This window comes from Carcharodon carcharias, chromosome 6 (genome assembly GCF_017639515.1).
Source record: "Carcharodon carcharias isolate sCarCar2 chromosome 6, sCarCar2.pri, whole genome shotgun sequence".
Lineage (NCBI taxonomy): Eukaryota > Metazoa > Chordata > Chondrichthyes > Lamniformes > Lamnidae > Carcharodon > Carcharodon carcharias.
The window spans coordinates 127,965,636-127,987,294 of NC_054472.1; the positions used below are offsets into that span (position 1 = coordinate 127,965,636).

Below are 21,659 nucleotides of genomic sequence, written 5' to 3' on the forward strand. Positions count from 1 at the left end.
ATGCAGAGATTTCTAAGTATATAATCAGTTATCTGTATAAAATCGTAGCAAGTGTCTTGAAAAATGTAGTACCTGCTAGAAACTGTTAGAAAAGACCTCTAATTGGAGCCAGATAATGGAGAAACTTAAAAAGATTGCTTTGTATTCTGTGATCCTGGTTCAGCTGATGTAACGCTGACAGGATTTGCGGCTGTGTTGCTGTGAAGATATGACGATCAGTGACCATACATTGTTTCATTACAAATATTAGGAAAGGACAAATAATATTTAATGAGTTATAATACCCTGCAATTTGTTGTGCCTAGTGTTGTTGTTGACTGCTTGTCATTTGTATTAAATTCCTATCTCCACTACTTCAACAGAATGACCATCATTCTTGTTTTGGAAAAGGCTAATCATTTATAGATTCTGCAGAGAACTAAGAAGTTTTTGATTTTATTTCAATGCTGATTCTACAAGTACACAAAAATACAAATATGTTGAACTTTTTATGAGCACATGTAATACTTAATGGAGTTTCCTAGAACTGTTCATATCTTGCCTTCACGGGACAATGCCTTTCTTCTTCTGTCAAGGCTGTTGCTTATCAAGTAGGCTATGCAACCAAACACTCCATTTAACAGAGATAAAAACAAAAAACTACGGACACTTCCAGATAGTTCTGAGCATAATTTTTAGTCACTATCTGGAGAGCCCTAATTAAGTAAACACTTTCACTGAAAGCAAAGCCAAATATTCACCTGTGCAATAGAGAAGTGACTTTTAGAGCATCCTAAAGTGTACAAAAATTAGTGCATTAGCAAAATCACTTTACTTTCGATGATCCAATGTATTTTTAAAAGTGTTAACTTGCTGGAAATCTAAATCAAAAATAGAACACGTTAGAAATGCACAGAAGAAACCTTCTTCAGATCTGAAAACATTTCATCAGAGTTGGTAAAAAAAAATGGAGAATGGAGAAGCTGAGGGCCGAATTTTTGCTCCTGAGTTGGGTACAATACGTGGGCTTTAAATTAAACAAGTGGGGGTGAGGGATCAAGCTTGAGTAGATGTGGCAAATCAAGGGGCAGGTTCAAGGCAGGACACCATAAGAGTAATATGGAAAATGAGGATCATAGAATAGCAGAAAGGGACAGAGAGATAAAATCTAAGAATACACCAATATTTCAGACTAGATGTTACAAAGATAACAAAAAGGCAAAGCTAAATGCACTGCATCTGAATGTGTGTAGCATTCATAACAAAACAAATGAACTGATAGCACAACTTGAAGTAAATAAATATGATGTGATAGCTATTACAGATGACAAGGATTGGGTCCTGAATATTGAGGGGTATATGATATTCAAGAAGAATAGGAAGCTAGATAAAGGTGGAGGCGTAGCACTGTTAATCAAGGATGGCATTGGTCAATATTTAGAGATGACCTTGATGAAGGAGATCAGGATGTAGAATTGGTTTGGGTGGCGATGAGGATAGTAGGGGAAAGAAGTCACCGGTGGGAGTGGTCTACAGGCCCCCTTACACAATGTAGGCTAAAGTATACAAGAAGAAATATTGGGTGCTTGAGATAAAGGTACAGCAATAATCATGGGTGATTTTAAGCTATGTATTAGCTGGACAAATCAGATTGGCAATGGTAGCCTGGATGAGAAATTCATAGAATGCCTTTGAGATAGTTTTTCAGAGCGGCACATTTTGGAACCAATCAGAGAGCAGGGATATTAGACTTGGTATTGTGTAATGTGACAGGATTAATTAATGATGAAGTGAAGGCACCCCTCGGTAGCAGCGACCACATATGATTGAATTTTACATCCGGTTTGAAAGAGAGAAGAATGGGTCAAGACTATTATTTTAACTTCCTTAATGATTGATTCTAACACCTTCCTCATTAGCCACCTCTTTTAAAACCTTAACCTTTTAGTCATTCTCTATTTTGAACTTAAATAAGAGCAACTATGTGGGGATGAAAGCTGAGCTAACTGAAGTGAACTCGGATACTAGGCTGGGGGATAGATCAATAGAGAAGCAGTAGCAGACATTTAAGGAAGAAGTATATTCCTACTATAAAGAAAAATTCTAAGGGGAGGACCCACCATAAGTGGTTAACTAAAGAAGTGAAGGAAAGCATCAAACTTAAGGAAAAAGCATATAACTGCACAAAGATGAGTGGCAAGTCAGATGGTTGGTCAGAATATAAAGGATGGCAGAGAATGGCTAAAAGGCTAATCGGGAGAAAGAAATTAGAGTATGAGAAGAAGCTAGTTAGAAATGTAAAAATGGATAGCAAGAGTTTCTACAGGTATTTAAAAAGGAAAAGAGTAAGCAAAGTGAATGTTGGTCCTCTAAAGAATGACAGTGGAGAGTTGATGGTAGAAAATAAGGAAATGGCAGATGAATGAACAAATAATTTGATTCTGTCTTCAATATAGAGGATACAAAAAACATTCCAGTAATAGCTGTAAATCAGGAGGTGGATGGGTGAGGGGAATTTGGTGAAATTTTCCAAAATTTGCTAGATTCTGGAAAGGTTCCATCAGACTGGAAAAAAGCAAATATAAACCTTTCTATTCAACAGGGAGGCAGAAAAAATAATAAAATAGGCCAGTTAGCTTGACATCTGTCACGGGGAAGGTGTTAGAATCAATCATTTAAGGAGGTTATAGCTGGGCACATAAGGTAATTGGGAAGAGTCAGCATGGCTTTGTGAAAGGGAAATCGTGTTAACCAATTTATTGGAGCTCTTTGAAGGAGTAACATTCACCATGGATAAAAGGGAGCCTGTAGATGTGCTATACATGGATTTCCAGAAGGCATTTGATAAGATGCCACATTAAAGGTAATTGCAGAAAGTAAAAGCTCATGGTGTAGGGGGTAACATATTAGCATGGATAAAAGATTGGTTGGCTGGCAGAAAACAGAGATTAAGCATAAATGTGTCTTTTTCTGATTGGCAGGATGTCTTGAGTAGGATCCCGCAACATTTTTACAATTTAGATCAATGACTTAGATGAGGGGAATGAAGACGTGGTGGCTAAATTTGCAGATGACACAAATATAGGTAGGAAAGTATGTTGTGAAGAGAACATAAGGAGGCTGTAGACATATAGATAGATTGAGCGAATGGGCAAAACTCTGGCAAATCGAGTATAATGTAGGAAAATGTGAATTTGTTCACTTTGGCAGGAAGAATAGAAAAGCAGAGTATTACTTAAAGGAGAACGACTGCAGAATTCCAAGGTGCAGAGGGATCTAAGTGTTCTAGTGCATGAGTCACAAAAAGTTAGTATGCATGTATAGAAAGTAATTCAGAAGGTTAATGGAATGTTATTCTTTACTATGAGAGGAGTTGAGTGCAAGAGTGGAACTGTCAGGGCAAAGCTTTTGTGAGCAGGAAGGCAGCAGAGAAGGAAGTCTATGGCAAATGGCATTAAAGTGAACCTAGCAATGCTAAATGGATATATTGACACTGTTATATTCACGATGTTAAAGCAAAACAATGTTAGGTGAGGCAGCGTAGAGCAAGGACTTATTGTACACAGGGTCGGCAAATTTCCAGACTCCACAAACTCAACACGGGAGAAAGTGGCCCCAGTGGTCGGATTTTCATTCAGGGGGATGGCAGGTACTAACTAGAGTCAGGCCCGAAGCCCCTGGAGACAGTGTGCAGCCAGTCACAGGGGCTGAACTTACAGGCTACCCACTGTGAGAATGCTAGGTTGTGGAAGCAGTCAAGCAGAAATAATCCTATAATGATAGCACTCAAGCTTATGTCAACGAACATCTGTTGAAATTGCAAGCACCAGTTTTTTTTCAACTGCAGGCTGATTGGCTTTTCAAAATTTAAAGGCCAAGAGATTTAAATTACCTTATTGACTTTTTACGTACGTTCCTGTCCACAATCCCAAAGGGGTACCTAACCTCCCCAAAAGGATACCTGATCTCTCCAAAGAGCACCATTAGGTTTAGACCCTTTTCTCAAATGTCTAAAGCCCACGAGTTCAAAACCTGGAAGACCAAAATTGTTTCTATCTGAAGGCAGCTGCACTTTTAAATGTGCAACTGCCTTCGGAAACTGTGGGTGTGTGAAAAGCTTCCTGCCCCCTTCCCACCCAATCCTTCCAGCGAAAATGGTGGGTGTCGGGTTTCGGGATGGGACTTTACGAAACTTCAGGCCTGAATCTACTATGTATTTTCAGCATTTCCTGTTTTTAGTATACCTCTCAGTTTTATCTTTAGTTTTCACATACCTACATTGCTATATGCTGCTGGCAGTTTTCATTTCTTTGCATGAAATGTAGTTTGGGCTGATCGAAAGTTAATCAATTTCTTTAAACTTGGAAGAGTAAAAGATTTTATTCTATAGCTTCTCAATAAAGTTTATTTTTCCTTTTTCAGCAGTGGTTATGACTTTGACTACGATTATTACAGAGATGATTTCTACAGTCGGTATGTATATTTGTACTTCCATTACAAAGTGTGCAATATTTTAGCTTTATCATTAAATTTAAATGGTTGGTATGATACAGTTTCTAAATTGATCAACAATACAACTGTGTTGCTGTGGCAAACTAAGAATCAATAATCCCCCCCCTCCCCCAAAACCCCTCATCTACAAGGCACGAGTGTGATGGAATACTCTCCAATTCCTGGATGAGTGCAGCTCCAACAACACTAAAAAAGCTCAACACCACCCAGGACAAAGCAGACCACTTGACTGGCACCCCATCCACCACCTTCAACATTCACTACCTCTACTAACAACACACGGTGGTAGCAGTGTGTAACATCTACATGAAGTAATGCAGTAACTCACCAAAGCTCCTCAACAGCCCCTTCCAAACCCATGACCTCTACCGCCTAGAAGGGCAAGGGCAACAGACACATGGGAACACCACCACCTGCAAATTCACCTCTGAGCCGCACACCGTGGAAGTATATCACCATTCCTTTACTGTCGCTGGGTCGAAGTGCTGGAACTCCCATCCTAACAGCACTGCTGGAATACCTGCAAACATGGACTGCAGCAGTTCAAGAAGGTGACTCACCAACACTTCTCAAGGGCAATTAGGGATGGGCAATAAATGCTTGCCTAACCAGCAACAACCACATCCCATGAATAAGTAAATTTTAAAAACTGACCAAGTTTTAAAAGCTCTAAACTCAGTTAGACAAGGGACAAAAATGCTAAAGTCCATAGAAAATACATCTATTCAAAGATGGATAGTCTAACCATACACACCATTATTAAAATTATAAATATAAGTAAATAAAGCCTTTGATGGAAGAGGAGCAGGACTTGGAGGAAAGTACTATAGTTTTGAGCAATTTACTTGATTAGTTTGTAGCAGTGGAATAGACAAGATATGAATATGTATTTTGCCAATTCATTTACAGAGCAATAAAGAAAATGTCAGTTGTTCAAAAGCAATGCTGAGTGAAGATATGATGTTCTTAGCAAAAAGTAAAAGAAATAGAAGCTCCACCAAACTTAGCAATGACTTGTCCCAAATTTGTCTTTAACTGCTATACGTTCATTCATGGAATCAAACTTCCCATCTTATCTATTTAACAACATTGAAATACTACATTAACTAGAAAATAATTTTTGCTAAGAATTTGGCAATCGATAATTTTTTCTATCTAAAATGTCTCATATAAATTGTGGTATAGAACTTGCAGTTATCACATTCATGCGTTTTGGTAGGTGAACTGGTATGAATCAAGAAATGGTCCTTTAAAACTGTATGAGACAACAGATATGAAAGCTTTTTGGAAGTGAATCTAAAACATTTTCAGCAAAGAAACTTTAATCACAGCCTTCCCCATTGCTTTGAATATTTTATGAGTGGTGGGCAGAAGTATAAAAAAACCTAGCTTACTGACTTATTTCAAGTACAATTGAACATCTGCTTCCGCAATCAAAAATTAGTACTTCAGATACTGGCAACCTCCACAAACATATAATGAAGATGATGCAGCAACAACATAGCTGCAAAGACCAACTTATTTGAGAAACCTTCAATGATGCAGTTCCACCTCTTTGTAGTGTGACTCCGCATACATCAAATCCAAGCTCAAAATCCATTTTCAGTCCCTTCGGTTATATTGACATGTCTCTAATATAAATCTCTAAAAGAATAAAACCCAGAATTTCATATTAGCAATTGCAGTTCCAGTTATTTTGGAATTAAAATTAGCATTCAAATTGAACAAAATATTATGAAGAATAAGAATCACAAACATGTTTACTCATTTTGGCTTTATAATCTCTCTTTTGGCCTATTCTTGTGCATCAGCCATCACTCAGTTGGTAATACTCTTAACCTCTGTGTGAGAAGGTTGTGGTTGAAATACTGCTCCAAGACTTTGACCACAATAATCCAGCCTGTCAGTCTGGTGCAGTGCTGAGGAAGTGTTGCACTGTCAGAGGTGCGAACTTTCAAATGAGATGCCAAACCGAGGCTCAACTACCCTCTCAAGTGGATGTCATGACATTATTGCGAAGAAGAGCTGGTGAGCTATCCCGAGTATCCTGGTCAATACTCATCCCTCAATTAACATCAACAAAACTGATCATCAGGTCATTGTTCTTTTGCTGTTTGTGTGGGTTTGCTGTGCACTAATTAGCTGCTGCATTTCCTATATAGTAGTGATAATGTTTCAAAAGTACATCATTGGCAGTAAAGCACTTTGAGATGTTTGCTGGTCATGACTGATGCTTTGTAAATGCCAAATCTTTCGGTTTTTTTCTTACACTTCTTGATGTAACCCATTGGGGTCAGGATGATATTAAACACTAGCTCTTACACAGTTGCAGTTATTGCTACATGTTAGACTGAATTATACGAGGCACCACCCCCTCTCCCACCACCCACCCAGCTAAAATGGCAGCCTACCAGGGAAAAGATGGCTGCCCCAGACGCCATGCTGGAGGTTGGATTTCTGCCCCTCAGGAGCAGGAGGACCCACCTTAGAGAGCTGCCAGCCAATCAGAAGCTGTAGCTCTCAAGTACCAGCAGCACCACCGTGGGCACTGCCAGTACAACACTAGGGGCTTGAGGAGGCGCTCATTGATGGATTGGAACTTCAATAGTTCGGGATCAGGGATGGATGCCGCTGAGGGGGTGGGGGGGGTGGGGGTCTGAGAGGCCATTTGAGAGGGAAACCTTGGGGGCCCTTCCAATGGGCCCCCTCCTGCCCACCATCAGCCCATGCAGTGAAATCTGCTAGGCTAGCCATTTGGTATGGGCCTCCCCTGCTGCTGGTTTAATCCTGGTGGCAGCAAAATGAGGTCCCTGAGTGAACATTGACTGCCCACTTAAAAGCCTCAATTCATCCACTGGCAGGCAGGCTACCCGGTGTGCCACTGGCAAATTACAGTGGGGACAGGGTCAGGCAGGTAGGCAGAATTCAGGCTGCCCACTAGATTTCAGGTGCCTCACCCCTCCCCCCACACCTTCAGGGGAATACTAAATCCAGTCTATTTTGCGGAACAATATTAATCTGTGTAATGTTCCTCAAGCATTATTCTCTTCATGGTAGGACCTCTGCAAGGTAGGACCTCTGGAAATATCATTCCCATGTGCTTAAAGCCAATAGCTAACTTTTCCTGAGCTTCTGCTACTGTCCATTTTGCAGCCCTGCTAAAGATAAATTTCACCTCACCACCTCTTCCACCATGTTTCTTTCTTTTAATAATGACCGTGGCATGAGCTGCGCTGGTCTGAACTAGCCAGAATCATTGGCTGCAGCTCTTTAAATATCTGCAAAGTTACTGGAACCTTCTGGATTTGAATAGCTTTGCCCACATTTGAATACAGATAAAATCAGACGGTTTGTGTTTGAATGCCTCCTGTTTGGTTTCTGTCCTGCCCAAAGCACCAAGACCATACCGGTCAAATTCATCAGCACCATAGTGCTTTGTTCTCTCCTCATCTTCCTCAACTTTTGGTATGGTAGCCTTATGCTACCGGGGCTAGCAACCCAGAGATTCTCTTGTGGCAAATTAAGAAATTAAATTGAATAAATTTGTGGGCAGCTGGAAGCTGCCAGATTATTATTAAATTCCAACTGGTTTACTAATGCTACTCCTTCACACTTTGGCCTACATGTGACTCCAATCCCACTGGTTGCCTCTTAATACCCTCAAGGGAACTAGAGGTGGGCAATAATTATTTTCTCAGCCTTCCACAAATCCACTAGTATTTAATTACCAAAAAATGAAAGCATGTGGATTTGCAGGTAACCTTCTGGCATAGAATCATAGAACACAGCCTATCATGTCTGTGCCAGCCCAATGGTAGGGCACGGATTTTAGTTAGGGATATTGATTTGGGATTTGATTGGGGAATTGGTTAGGAGTAGAAATCCAAGTATGGATAATGGGTTGAAGGACTAGAGAGATGTATATCCAAGTTGCTAATGGACAAAGATAGATCAACTGAGTGGGCAAGCCTGTGGCAGATAGCGTTTAATTCGGGAATTAAGAGGTCACCCACTTTGGATTAAAGAAAGATAGATAAGGTTTTCTAAATGGTGAGAAGCTAAGAATTGTGGAGGAGCAGGGACTTTTACGGATCAGTGTGCAGAAATCATTAAAAACTAGCAGACAGCTACAAACAATAACTGAAAAGGCTAATGGAGCATTAGCCTTAATTTCAAAGGGGCAGCAATACCAATGGGCATAAGTTTATGATTGCATAAAACTTCAGTTAATTCAATCCAGAATAATGCATTAATTTCTGGGCACTGTAGCCCAGGAAAGAAACATTGGCCTTTAAGGGGATGCAGCACAGTTTTACCAGAGTGATACTGGGGCCAAAAGGTTAAATTACAAGGACAGGTTGCATATTCTGTCAAGGATAGAAGATTGAGCGATGATCAAATTGAAATATTTCAGATATTGAAGAACTTGATAGGCGAGTAGAGATAAATTATCTCCTCTGGTGCAGGAAACCAGAACTGGGGGGACATGGTGTATACAAATAACTGTTCTAGTGAAGACATGTCCCTTAACAGAACTATCCACGTCATTAATCAAGCTGTTCCGGTACAACTCCAAAACAGACATCTATCCGACAATGTAGAAAATTGCCGCAGTATGACCTGCCCACAAAATGCTGGACAAATCCAATCCGTCCAATTAGCATTGCATCAGTCTACGCTCTCATCAGTAAAGTGATGGAAGATGTTGTTGATAGTGTTATCAAGCAGCACTTACTCAGCAACAACCTGCTCACTGATGCTCAGTTTGAGCTCGATGTCAAAACATGGACAAAGTGTTGAATTCCAGGGGTGAGGTGAAAGTGACTGTCCTTGTCATCATGACAGCATTTGACCAAGTGTGGCATCAAGGAGCCTGAATAAAATTGAAATTGACAGGAAATTGAAATTTGTGGCAGTCAAAATTTAAGGCCGGGAAGTGTGAAGTAATAAATTTTGATAGGAAGAACAAGGAGGGGCAATAAAAATAAGTGAATACAATTCTAAGGGAGGTGCAGGAACAGAGACCTGGGGATATATGTGCACACATTGTTGAAGGTGGCAGGGTAAGTTAAGAAATTGGTTAAAAAGGCAGAAGAGATCCTGGCCTTTCTAAATCGAAGTATAGAGCCCAAAAGCAAGAAAGTTATGATGAACCTTTATAAAAACTGGTTCAGCCTTAAATGGGATATTGGCCGGAATTTTCCAGCCCCCACTGCAGCAGGATCCCCTGCAGTGGGGCTGGGGTAAACCATTGAAATCTCCGTTCACATCGGCGGGACCAAAAAATCCCGCTGGCATGGGGGGGCTGGAAAATTCAGGCCATTGTGTCGAGCTTTGGGCAGCACACTTTAGGATGAATGTGAAGGCTTCAGAGACGGTGCAAAAAAGATTCGGGAGAATGGTTGCAGGTGTGAGGAGCTTCAGTTACATGGTTAGATTGGGGAAGTTTAGGCTTTCTTGATAAACAGTGAAGGTTGAGAGGAGATTTGATAGAAGTATTCAATATCACGAGGGATCTAGAAAGAGTAGATGAAGAGAAATTAGCGGAAGGGTTGAGAACTAGAGGACACAGGTTGAAGATGAATTGCAAAAGACAACATAAAGATAAACTTTTTATTTTACACAGCAGGTGGGCAGAATCTGGATGCACAGTTTGAGAATGTGCTGGATACAAATTCAATTGTGGCTTTCAAAAGAGAACTGGATAAACATCTGAAGACAAAAGCTTTGCACAGCTGCAGGGAATGGGCAGTGTAGTGGGATTAACTGAACTGTTCCTGCAGAGAACCAATGCAGACATAACAGGCTCAGTAGCCTGCTCTTTTTGCTGTAACCCATTCAATGATTTCCATGATAACATTAATAGTTAGGCCACTAGATCTTCTTTACACCAAGTGCAGTGGGAATCTTGAACTCACTGCTTCAAAAAGCTACTGAGGTTAGTTCAATTGAAAATTTCAAAACTGAGATTGACAGTTGTTTTTTGTTAGACAAGGGGACTAAGGGATATAATACCAAAGTGGGTAAATGGAAGTATGATATAGATCTGCAATGACTTAATGAAATTATGGAACGAGCTCAAAGGGCTGTATGTTTGACTCCTGTTCCTATGTACTTAACCTCTCTGCAGCCTGCAATATAGATGGCTATTTCGTCCTCCTTCACCACCTCTCTCCTCAATGTGTTTCCACCTGCCCTGACGCAATCAATTTTCCTGCTCAATGACTTTTCCCCACATCCAGTCACTTCTAGTGTTATCCATGGTTCGAGCCATGGTCTCCTCCTTTTCACTGAGTGAGTTTTTTTTGTATAGTGTGCTTTTAAATTTCATTTTTTTCTGTTTCATATCATAGTTCAATTGTAAGATATTAGATACTTTAAAGGATGCGAACTGCTAATCTTTATGTCACAGGGATGCATGAAATAATGTAAACAGGTCACGTATTTAGTTTAGTCAATTACTAGGGGACATAGATTTAAGGTGAGAGGAGAAAACTTTAGAGGAGATGTGTGGGGCAAGTCTTTTACACAGTGTGTAGTGAGTGTCTTGAATTCTCTGCCAGACAAGATGGTGGAAGCAGGTACGATAGTGGTGTTTAAGAGGTAGCTTGACAAATACATGAAGAGATGGGAATAGAGGGTTACAGACCCGGGAAGTGCAAAATGTTTTCGTTTGACAGGCAATATGATCGGCGCAGACTTGGAGGGCCGAAGGGCCTGTTCCTGTGCTGTACTTTTCTTTGTTCTCTTAATGTAGGATAATTGTTATTTCCTCAGGAAAACACCTCATTGACAACTAAGTATAATCAAGTGCTGAATCATAGGGGAGGATTTTTCCCATGTCGGGCGGGCAGGCCTGGGAGCAGATTGGGCTCCGATCGCGATTTCACGCTGGCTGGCTGTTCTGACCAATTAACGGCCAGCCAGCGTGAAACATGTGCTAATAATCTCAGCGCTGCCTGGGTGGGGGCTGGAGGAGCACGAGCGCTGAAGTTTGAACATGCGCCTGGGTGAGCTCAGTGAAAGCTCTCTGAAGGCAGAGAGCTGCCCTAGGGAGCTGAAGATTTTTAACATGAGAAATAAAGATTTTAAAAATAAGCAGAACATGTCCCCACATGTGACTCTATCACATGAACAGGGACATGCGAGATATGAGTTTTAAAAATTTTTATTTTTTTTAAGTCACTGTTCGAAACCTCATCCTGCCCATGGATGAGGTTTCGCAAATAATGCAAAGGCCGCCTGGCCTATTCGCCTGCCCAACAACCATAAGGTTGGACGGGCAGTAAAAAATTCAATGTAATTAATTGATTAAGGCGTTCAATAGCCCTCTTAATTGTCAGCGGGCACGCTGCCGACTTTCGCGTGCACCCACCAACCAAAATATCGCGCATGTGCGCAATAACATTGGGACGCTCGCCCGGTGTCATCACGCACTCATGCATGTTGGGTGCGTGCCAGCATACCGAGATAGAAATCCTGCCCATGGTGATTAAAGTTCAGTGGGAACCACAGTTAGACCATTGAAAGAGAAGTTGATTCTATAAAAATGCATATGACAGCATCATCAGAATAATTGACACAATTTAATTTTATTTGTTTATAGTCTTAATGAATATCCCAGTGTGTTTTAAGCTGAAATATGAGAACTCATTAAAGTGCTTAGTTGTACCTTAAGCTTTAATAGGCCCTCAATCTGCTATAAAACATAAAATAGGCTGGAGCGCTCATGATAAGCATATATCAATTGATGCCAGAAAGCTCATTATTAATATAAGATGCTAAAAAAATGTTAATTATTTTGTTTTCAAAATACCACATGCCCATCTTGTTCCATTTTGTTTTCACAAAAGAGGTAAAATTCATCTTTATCATAATTCATGACCCAGTAATGAAATCACATTTTCATAAACCACTTAATTCAAAGCTATATGTTCTCACAATTTTGTTAGTATTGTATTAATCACAGAGGAAAACGGAATTCTAATTTTGTCATTAAAATTCTTGGGATCTAATGTTAATTTTCTGACAGTGGTGGATCTGCCTGATTTTCCGTACAATTTTGCTGCCTTCATAACGATGTGCCGCAACTTGCAGACAAGAATCTCTTTACAATGTAGCAACAAATACATGGATTGAAAAGCATTCTAGAAATTGCTTTTAGCAATCTTTAGCATACTGCCTGTTGCCAGTGTTTTTTTTACAGGGGCTGTCAGTAAATTAAAATATAACAGTAAACTCAGGCAATAGAATGACAATAAACTAAGGGTGATGAGGATAAGATGTATTTGAGTACTGATAGACATTACACATGCTTCTGCTTTACTGATGAACATCTTGACACCTTAAATTAATAAATCAGCTTTCAAACGAAAGACAAAATTTCAAAACACGATTCCATCTGTTCTCTACTGATATTCACATTCAAGGTACCAGGTATTAGATATTGTGCCAGCATCCGCATGACTGACTAAGACCTTGCACCTTGAATGTGCATATCATTAAAGAGCAGATCAAATCATGTCTTGAGCTTCTGTCTTTTGTCTTGGAAGAATGGAATTTCTAGCCTAGTAGATACCCTGAACTCTTAAGGTTCTGCTCCAGAAATTGTACTGTTCCCTGAACCTCTGTGTTTTAAATAAGCCAAGCAATGTATGTTAGCAGTGTAGCTCTCATAAGCTAATATCACATTAAAACCAGAAGCGTGAAGTACACTGTACAAATACAGCAGCTACATTGGCAATGTGACCCATACACAAATTCAGGCCCCAGGATTGTAATGTGTAATGGTATTCTGAGCAACAGAAAGGGGGTGCTTGTCTGCAGGTCTTCTGGTACAAAACCTTAAAAATGAAATTGGATGAATTAAAATGTTTTAAAATCAGTAACCGTTGCAAAAATTAGTTTTAGATTCTAAATTAATTGCTTCAGCTACATTTTAGCCTCTGAAGATTAATTGAAGATGTCCCGACCACAATATTGGAATGTAGCAAATTTGTTGCCCAGCTTAAAATTGGGCAAGAAATGAACCATCAAATTAGAGACCAGGTGAGCCTTGCTTGATCTGGTGGTGGAGAATTTGAAAGTATTATGAAGGATGAGTTAAGGGAGCACCTTGAGGACCAAAAGCTAATCCAAAAGCATGCCTTTTAGGAGTTGACTTTTCTAATTCATTTGATTTTTTTGCTTGAAATGCTAACAGACTTATTAGTTAGAGGGGAGATAGTGAATGGTATCTAGCTGAATTTAAGAAGAAATTTGACATCGTCCTATATAATAGGCTGCTACATAAAGTCCTATCCCATGGGATGAATGGGAATTTATTAAAATAGATTGACAAATGATTGGTTAGCAGTTAGTGAGTGACTAGGTAGGTGTGTGGGTGGCAGTCAGTTATTGTTGGAGTGCCAGAAGTTCTCAAGGATCAGTGTTGGGGCTCCTGTTCTTTATAATTTTTATAATTGGTTTAGAAGAAAGAATTCTGTCCAAATTTGCAGATTATACCAAATAAGGAACCTTGGCAAATGATGAATTTCACTGTACACAAATTCAAAAGACTGTTGACAATGCCCACCAAAGGACAGACAAATGGCAGACCCAATTTAATACAGGGAGTGTAGTATGTTGACATTCTGCAGGGGATAATTGATGGAAGTTATGTGCTGAGTGGGAAAGACCAAGCTCTTGGAAGATTTAGTGGATAGATCATTAAAAAACATGAGTAGGATTTTCCTAGACTGTTTTAAAAAAAATCAAATTGTTGATTGTTTAGCATGGGCTATAGTATACTTGTCTAAAATGGTCATTTTAAAACTGCATTTGGTCCTGGTGAAATTATATCTTGAGTCCTATGTGCAGTTTTGGTCTCCCTATTTCAAAAGGAATATTCAGTTATTGGAGAAGGTGAAAAGAAGAAGTACATTGTTGATTCCAGATCATAACGGATTGATATTTCAGGAAAGATTGACTATCCTGGAACTTTTCTCTCTCAAAAAGAGAAGGCTGAGGGGGATGTGATAAAAATATTCACAGCTATGTAAGTTTTTGGCGAATTTGATCCAAGTAAACTTTTCTGCAGATAGTATTCACAAATTCATGGCAAGAGGTAATAGAAAATGCAGGAAGAACTTTTTTTGTTAAAAGAATGATGAGTATGTGGAACAATTTGCAGCTATCCCAGGTTTAGCACCCCTAATTTGTTCCTGAAAAACGATATGCTAAGTGAAAACTGCTAAACAAAAATCACTTTCCCACAAGAAAACATGTAATAAGGGTGAGTTATGTGCCTGACCCGTAATTTTTACACTAAACCAATTGGAAGTCTTTAACCTAACTAACCCAAAAATCCTCTTATTAACTCTTAATTACTTATGAGCTCTTAATAACTTATTAACTCTTAATAACTTACAGTCCTAACTCTTTCAACAGACCTCCTGCTTTCCACTTCATGCCTCGAGCTTGCCATCTGTCCCGACTCTCCAGCTCACCACCTCTCCGACTCACCACCTCTCCAGCTTGCTGTTTATCTCACTGCCTCTCCAGCTCATCACTTCCATCCTTGACCATCATACTCTCCACTTTCCTCCGTGACCCTCCCACTTGCCGCCTCACGGGACTTGCCGACCCTCCTGCTTGCAGCTTCCCCTTGCAGCTCGCTCTTACTCGCTGTTTCCCTCTCCTGAACTCCTGCTGAAAGCGAGCACTCAAAAGAGGGACAGCGAGAGGGAGGGAGCAAACAAGGGACCGAGAGGAGTTGTGAGTGGCAGAGAACGAATGGGGAGGGTATAGGAGGAAGGCAGCAAAAAGGAAGGTCAAGGAAAGGTAGAGAGCAGGAAAGGCGGTGAGCGAGAGGGTCAGGAAGGAAGGTTGTGAGCGGGAGGTCAGAAAGAGATGGCAAGTGGGAGGGCCAGGAAAAGCAACAAATGGGAGGCTTGACGAGCAGTGGGGTGGGGGAAGGGAAGCGGCAATACGCAGAGTCAGCAAGTTAGGAGGGTTGGCAGGTAGGCAGAGGCAGCGAATGGGAAGGTGGTGGAGAGGTGGCAAGTGGAGAGTTGGGGAGGGAAGCGCCGAGTGGGGGAGCAGATCGGCCAGGGGGAGAAGCATGCTCAGTAACCACGCTAAACGAAAATGGTGGTAGTGCTATTGAGCAACATCCCTAATTTGGCAACTGTGTTAAAATGAAAACACGCTATTGGAATACACTCTAAACAGGGGCCACGTGGTGAAATAAACCACATGGGTATTCAGAAGGAGCTCGAACTAGTTTCTTATCAACAATTGGGATTCAGGGGAAAATTGCAAATAATATTTTCTCATGCCAGAAACTATTACACTATATTTCATATCCTGATATGAGAACCTGCCAAAAATTGATATCTGACAAATATTCCGCCCCAACCTATTTGCAGCTTTGGTTCAGCTAGAGAGCTGTTGTGCACTTAATTGCGGTGAAGCCTTTGTTAATTCAACCAGGCAATTTGTGGAGGTGGTAATTGTGACTGTTCTGCTGCCAGAGCTTGTACTGTGGGGTATGAAACAAGTTTGCAACAAATGAAGGAAAGCAGATAAATTACTTCTTAGCTAGCAGAAGATATGATCAAACAGTAATAATGGTCTGTCTACACTGTAATCAGAAACTACAAAGAGCAGGTAGATTGAAGGATTAATCCTGTGGTCTCATCTTTCAGTGAGGCTACCTATCCTAATTATCTTGGTACAGTACTGACAGCTGTCTTTTATTATATAATATTGGAAGAACAAATGCATTTACTCTCACTATGATGAGTATCTTTCTTCAACTTTAGCTTTAGGTGATGAGAATGTAGGATGTCTTTGTGCCCTTCTGAATTTAAAAAGAATGTGTTGGCACTCTGAGCAACAGTCTCCACCTACTTGTGTCAGAATACTGAGTGAAACATTTTGTGATTCATCAGCTAGTTAACTAAACAGATTGGACTGATTGCTTTGTATACTGAGACATGGGATGAGAGTTCATTAATGTATGAACATTATGAGGGAAAATAGTTTGTAGTACCAAAAAAGATCCAAATAGTTCGTAAAACCTTTGTGTTTGCCAAATGATAACATCTTCCTTGGTTTTGTCTTTAGAAAATGCTTCCTGATGCACATTTCTATATTGTTGTATTAATTCAGCTGCATATCATAGTATTTAGTTTTGTGCACAAAGTAAAAGTTATCTCAGAAAATGAGAACTGGTAGAATAATTTGAGATCACAGCAAGGGTTTTCTGACTGATGTCTCAATACAGAACCAACAGAAAATGGAAGGTTACCTATATTAAATATGATGCACTGGTACCTGCACTGCCAGCAGCATATCTTAGGTGCCTATTGTTACAACCAGTTGAGGAGTGAACTGGCTCCTCTTAATTTCAGCCCCCTCGGTTGGTTGCAACAAAGTTTGTTAAAATCTTTTTTCCCTCTGAATGCCTTTTCCAATCCAAATGCAATTATTTGTTAATAAGGAGCCAACCAAACCCAGTTTTCTTGAGTCAAAGAAAGATTCAGTTTATTAGTCACTAAACCCGACAATAAAATAATAAAGACGAAGCACATACACAGATATCAGGAGTGAGAAAATTAAAGTCCAAATAAAGTTTAAAAGACTATGATTAGATCCTTTTGCTTGTCCGTGAGGTCTAGTTTGTTGAACGTTGCAGCAATTTGAGGTGAGGTGGTTTCCTTTAAGATCCTGGAGTCGAATTGAAGTTCAGGTACTGCACTTTGCTGGAGACACTCTTAGCTTCAGAGAAATAGAGATTCTTTACTGCTTTTTTCAACAGTTCTTTTCCAGATGACTTTGATGATTTCTTTCTGTTTCTGGCTTTGCAAAACCAGTTCTTAAATCTTCTTTTTTGAATATTCCCAAGGAAGTATTTGATTAACATGTCTTACGGTCATTGTTGTAGGCCAAGTAATCATAGTTTTTGATCTTTCATCGCAGAAACTTTTTAACACATTTTGAAATAGTAGAAACCAATAGGGTATGGGGTTATTTCATCTTGCACTGGGGGTTTTGAGTGTCTGGTGGGGCTGGGTAGCAGTTTCAATTTGCATTTGTAATGCCTTCCTTTCAAGAGTCCCTGCTTGACGGGGACCTTGACACCCCCAAGTTGTGAAATTCCATGCAACATTGCAGGTCTGCAATGCACTCCATTTAGGAACTTTCTAGAAAAGTGGTCACTTACAATACCAGACATCGGGTGATTGCTGGTATCCATCTTTGGTCAGTGTATTGTATATTTTGGAAAAAAACAGGTCTTTAAACAGTTCAGTATGTCTTTGGTTAGCTGATGAAGTTATAGGTAGATCTCACTCAGTCATCTTTTCCTGCTGTCATGTCACTATCCAGTCCAGAAGCTGCAAACTATGTGGAGAGTGCTAATTCCTTTTAAAAATGGCAGAGGAAAAAGAACTCATCTAGGATCCAGACCTGGACTCCAAAGGGAGTCCCTACATCCGCTGTTGAACAAGCCTGATTACACTTGGCATAAGAGGCTGCTGCTCTTCCATCTTAGCCACACACCCTGCTACATCGAGAACCTCATTTGGGAATTTAGAATCTGCATCTCCAAGAAGGCCCAGAAGAAACAGGGGTCAGCCAGAAATCAGCAAATTACTTTGCATCTACAGCACAGAAACAAGCGATTCAGGCCAACAGTTTCATGCCGGTGCTCATGCTCCTATAATTCTTCATCTAATTCCATCAACATATCCTGCAAATCCTAAAAACAAAAAAACTGCGGATGCTGGAAATCCAAAGCAAAAACAGAATTACCTGGAAAAACTCAGCAGGTCTGGCAGCATCGGCGGAGAAGAAAAGAGTTGACGTTTAGAGTCCTCATGACCCTTCGACAGAACCTGCAAATCCTTTCACCTTTGTCGTTTATCTAGCTTCCCCTCAAAAGCATCAATGCTGGTTGCCTCAACTACTCCTTGTGATGATGAGTTATGCAGTCTCACTACTCTCCGGTAAAATAAGTTTTTTTCTGAATTCCATGGATTTATTAGTGACTGCCTTATTTATGGCCCCAGGTTCTCACTTCCCCCACAAGCCTTGTCTACATCTACCATATAAAACTCTTTCATAACCTCAAAGATTATCTCTATTGGGTCACTTCCTCAGCCTGTCTTTTTTAGAGAAAAGAGCCCACACCTGTTCAATCTTACCTAATAGATATAACCTCCCAGTTCTGGTATCATCCTAGTAAATCTTTTTGCATCTTCTCTGGTGCCCCATAACCTTTTCACAAGATGGAGACCAGAACTGTTCACAGTATTCCAACTGTGATTGGGACGGTTATATACTAGCTTAAAATAATTTGCCTGCTTTCCAATTCTATCCCTCTACAATGAACACCAATGGTTTGTTTGCTTTTCCATGGCTTGAATTGCTACTTTCAGTGATTTGTGTATCTGTACCCCCAGATCACTCTGCTCCTGGCACTTATTTTCCAAGGAATATGTGATCTCCTCCCTACCAAAATGTACTACCTCACACTTATCATAGAATAGCATAGTACTAATGGAGGCATTCAGCCCATTGAGTTTGTTCCAGTTTTTTCAAAGAGCAATCCAATTAGCCCCACTCCCCTGCTCTCTCCCCTTATCCTTGTAATATTTTCTATTGAAGTATTTATCCAATTCTCTTTCAAACGTTACGATTTAAACTGCTTCCACTACCATCTTTCAGGCAGTGTGTTCCAAATCCTAACCACTCGTTGCATATAACAGGTTTTCTTCATGTTGCCTCTGATTCTTTTGCCAATCACCTTAAATCTGTCCCGTCTGAAATGGTCCCTTCAGCCATTTCACTTTATTCACCCGATCTAAAACCTTTGCTTTTAAACCCCCTATCAAATTTCCTGTTTACCTTCTCTGCCCTAAGAAGAACAATCTCCAGCTTCTTCAGTCTATCCACTTAACTGTAAACCATCACCATGGAATCATTCCAGAAAGTCTCTTCTCTACCCTCTCCAAAGTAGACTCATAGACGTTTACAGCACAGAAGGAGGTCATTCGGCTCATCGTGTCCACAGCAGTCAACAGAGATCTGACTACTCTAATCCCATTTCCCAGCTCTTGGCCCATAGCCCAGGAGGCTATGGCACCGCAAGTGAATATCTAAATACTTCTTAAATGTTATAAGAGTTTCTGACTCAATCACCCTTTCAGACAGTGAGTTCCAGACTCCCACCACCTTCTGGGTGAAAAAAATTCTCCTCAACTCCCCTCTTAGCCTTCTACCTCTTACCTTAAATCATGTCCCCTGGTTATTGACCCCTCTACTAATGGAAAAAATGCCTTCCTATCCACCCTATCTATGCCCCTCATTATCTTATACATCTCTATCAGGTCTCCTCTCAACCTTCGCTGCTCCAAGGAAAACAACTCCAGCCTATCTAATCTTTCTTCATATCTCAGGCCCTCCAATCCAGACAGCGTCCTGGTAAATCTCCTCTGCACCCTCTCCAATGCAATCACATCCTTCCTATAATGTGGTGACCATAATTGCATGCAATAATCCAGTTGTGGCCTAGCTAGCATTTTATACAGTTCCAACATAACCTCCCTGCTCTCGTAATCTATGCCTCAGCTTATTAAGGTAAGTATCCCATATACCTTTTTAACCACCTTATCTACCTGCTTTGCTACCTTCAGGGATCTGTGCTTATGCACATCAAGGTCCCTCTCATTTTCAGTGCTTTCCAGGGTCCTACCATTCATAGTGTAACCCCTTGCCTTGTTAGCCCTCCCCAAGTGCATTACCTCACATTTTCCAGGTTGAATTCCATTTGCCACTGCTCTTCCCACCTGACCAGCCCATTGATATCCTTCTGCAGTTTACGGCTATCCTCCTCACAATATACCACCTACCAATTTTCAGGTCATCCACAAACTTCTTGTTTGTACCCCACACATTTAAGTCCAAATCATTTATGTACACCACAAACAGCAAGGGCCCAGCACCAAGCCCTTGCAGTACCCCACTGGAAACAGACTTCTAATCACAGAAACATCCCTCTGCCATTACCCTCTGCTTCCTGTCTCTCAGCCAATTTTGGATCCAATGTCTCACTTTGCCTTGGTTCCAGTGGGCTCTTACTTTCTTGACATTAATGTTCTTCTTAAAGTGCAATGCCCAAATTTCCAGCTAGGGTCAGAATAGTCTTTTATATAGATTTATTAGAACTTTGTCTGTTTATAAAGTCTAAGATCTTATATGCTTTATTAACTGCTTTGCTAACCTGTCCAGCTACCTACAAAGATTTGAGCCTAACCACTCCTGCTGGTCTCATTGTTCTTGCACCCCTTTTAAAATTGTGCGATTTAGCTTGTATTGTCTTTCCTCATTGTGGTGTTCAATTGTACAGTGTTTGATTATGTATGTCTGGCTCTGTTCTCTGTGTGTGATTAGTTAAGCCTGGGTGTGGCAACTGAAAAAGAGAAATTAACTGAAGTAAGTCACTAGAAGCATGTTGTGTTCAGACATATTTAAAGCATTGAATAAAACTCTTTCTGTACATATAGAAAATGGTGCATCATCTCTGCATAGCTCTGAGGCATAAAACACAATACTCTTCCTGAAAAATGTTATCACCTCACATTTTTCTATGTTGAATTTCATCTGCCATGTGTCCACCCATTTCAAGAGCCTTTGTCTTTGTGGACCCTATTACTATCTTCTCACTGTTTACTATGCTTCCAAATTTTGCATCATTTGCATATTTCAAAATGTGCACGTACCCCCAAGTTCAAGTCCTTAATGTATATCAATTAGCCAGTTATATATCCATGCTTCTACTGCCTCTTTTATCCAATTTTTGCTAAGAAGCTAAATATGTGCACTTTATCAAACACCCTTTAAAAGACCACTTATACAGCAACTACTGTACTGCCCTCATCCACCCTGTCTGTCACCTCATCAAAAACTCAAACAAGTTAGTTAAACATAACTTACCCTGAATAAGTTCATGCTGGCTCTTTTTATTCCTCCATGCTTATCCAAGTGGCTGTTCATTTTCTTCCAGGCTATTGTTTCTAAAAAGCTTCTCCACCACCAACGTTAAACTGATTGGCCAGTAATAGATAGGTTTATCCTTTTATCCTTCTGCTCTTTTTTTGAACAGGGGTGTAATATTTGTAATC

At 40.3% G+C, this 21,659-nt stretch overlaps 1 protein-coding gene across 5 annotated transcripts in view; it reads left to right on the forward strand.

Annotated features, from left to right (window-relative positions):
* LOC121279258 (RNA-binding Raly-like protein) overlaps positions 1-21,659 on the forward strand; it is a 1,065,807-nt gene that overhangs the window by 875,952 nt on the left and 168,196 nt on the right. For all 5 annotated transcript variants that reach the window (XM_041190353.1, XM_041190355.1, XM_041190356.1 and 2 more), the window contains one exon: positions 4,402-4,452. In XM_041190353.1, coding sequence (XP_041046287.1) covers positions 4,402-4,452 — 51 coding nt within the window. The remainder of the gene's footprint in view (positions 1-4,401; positions 4,453-21,659) is intronic.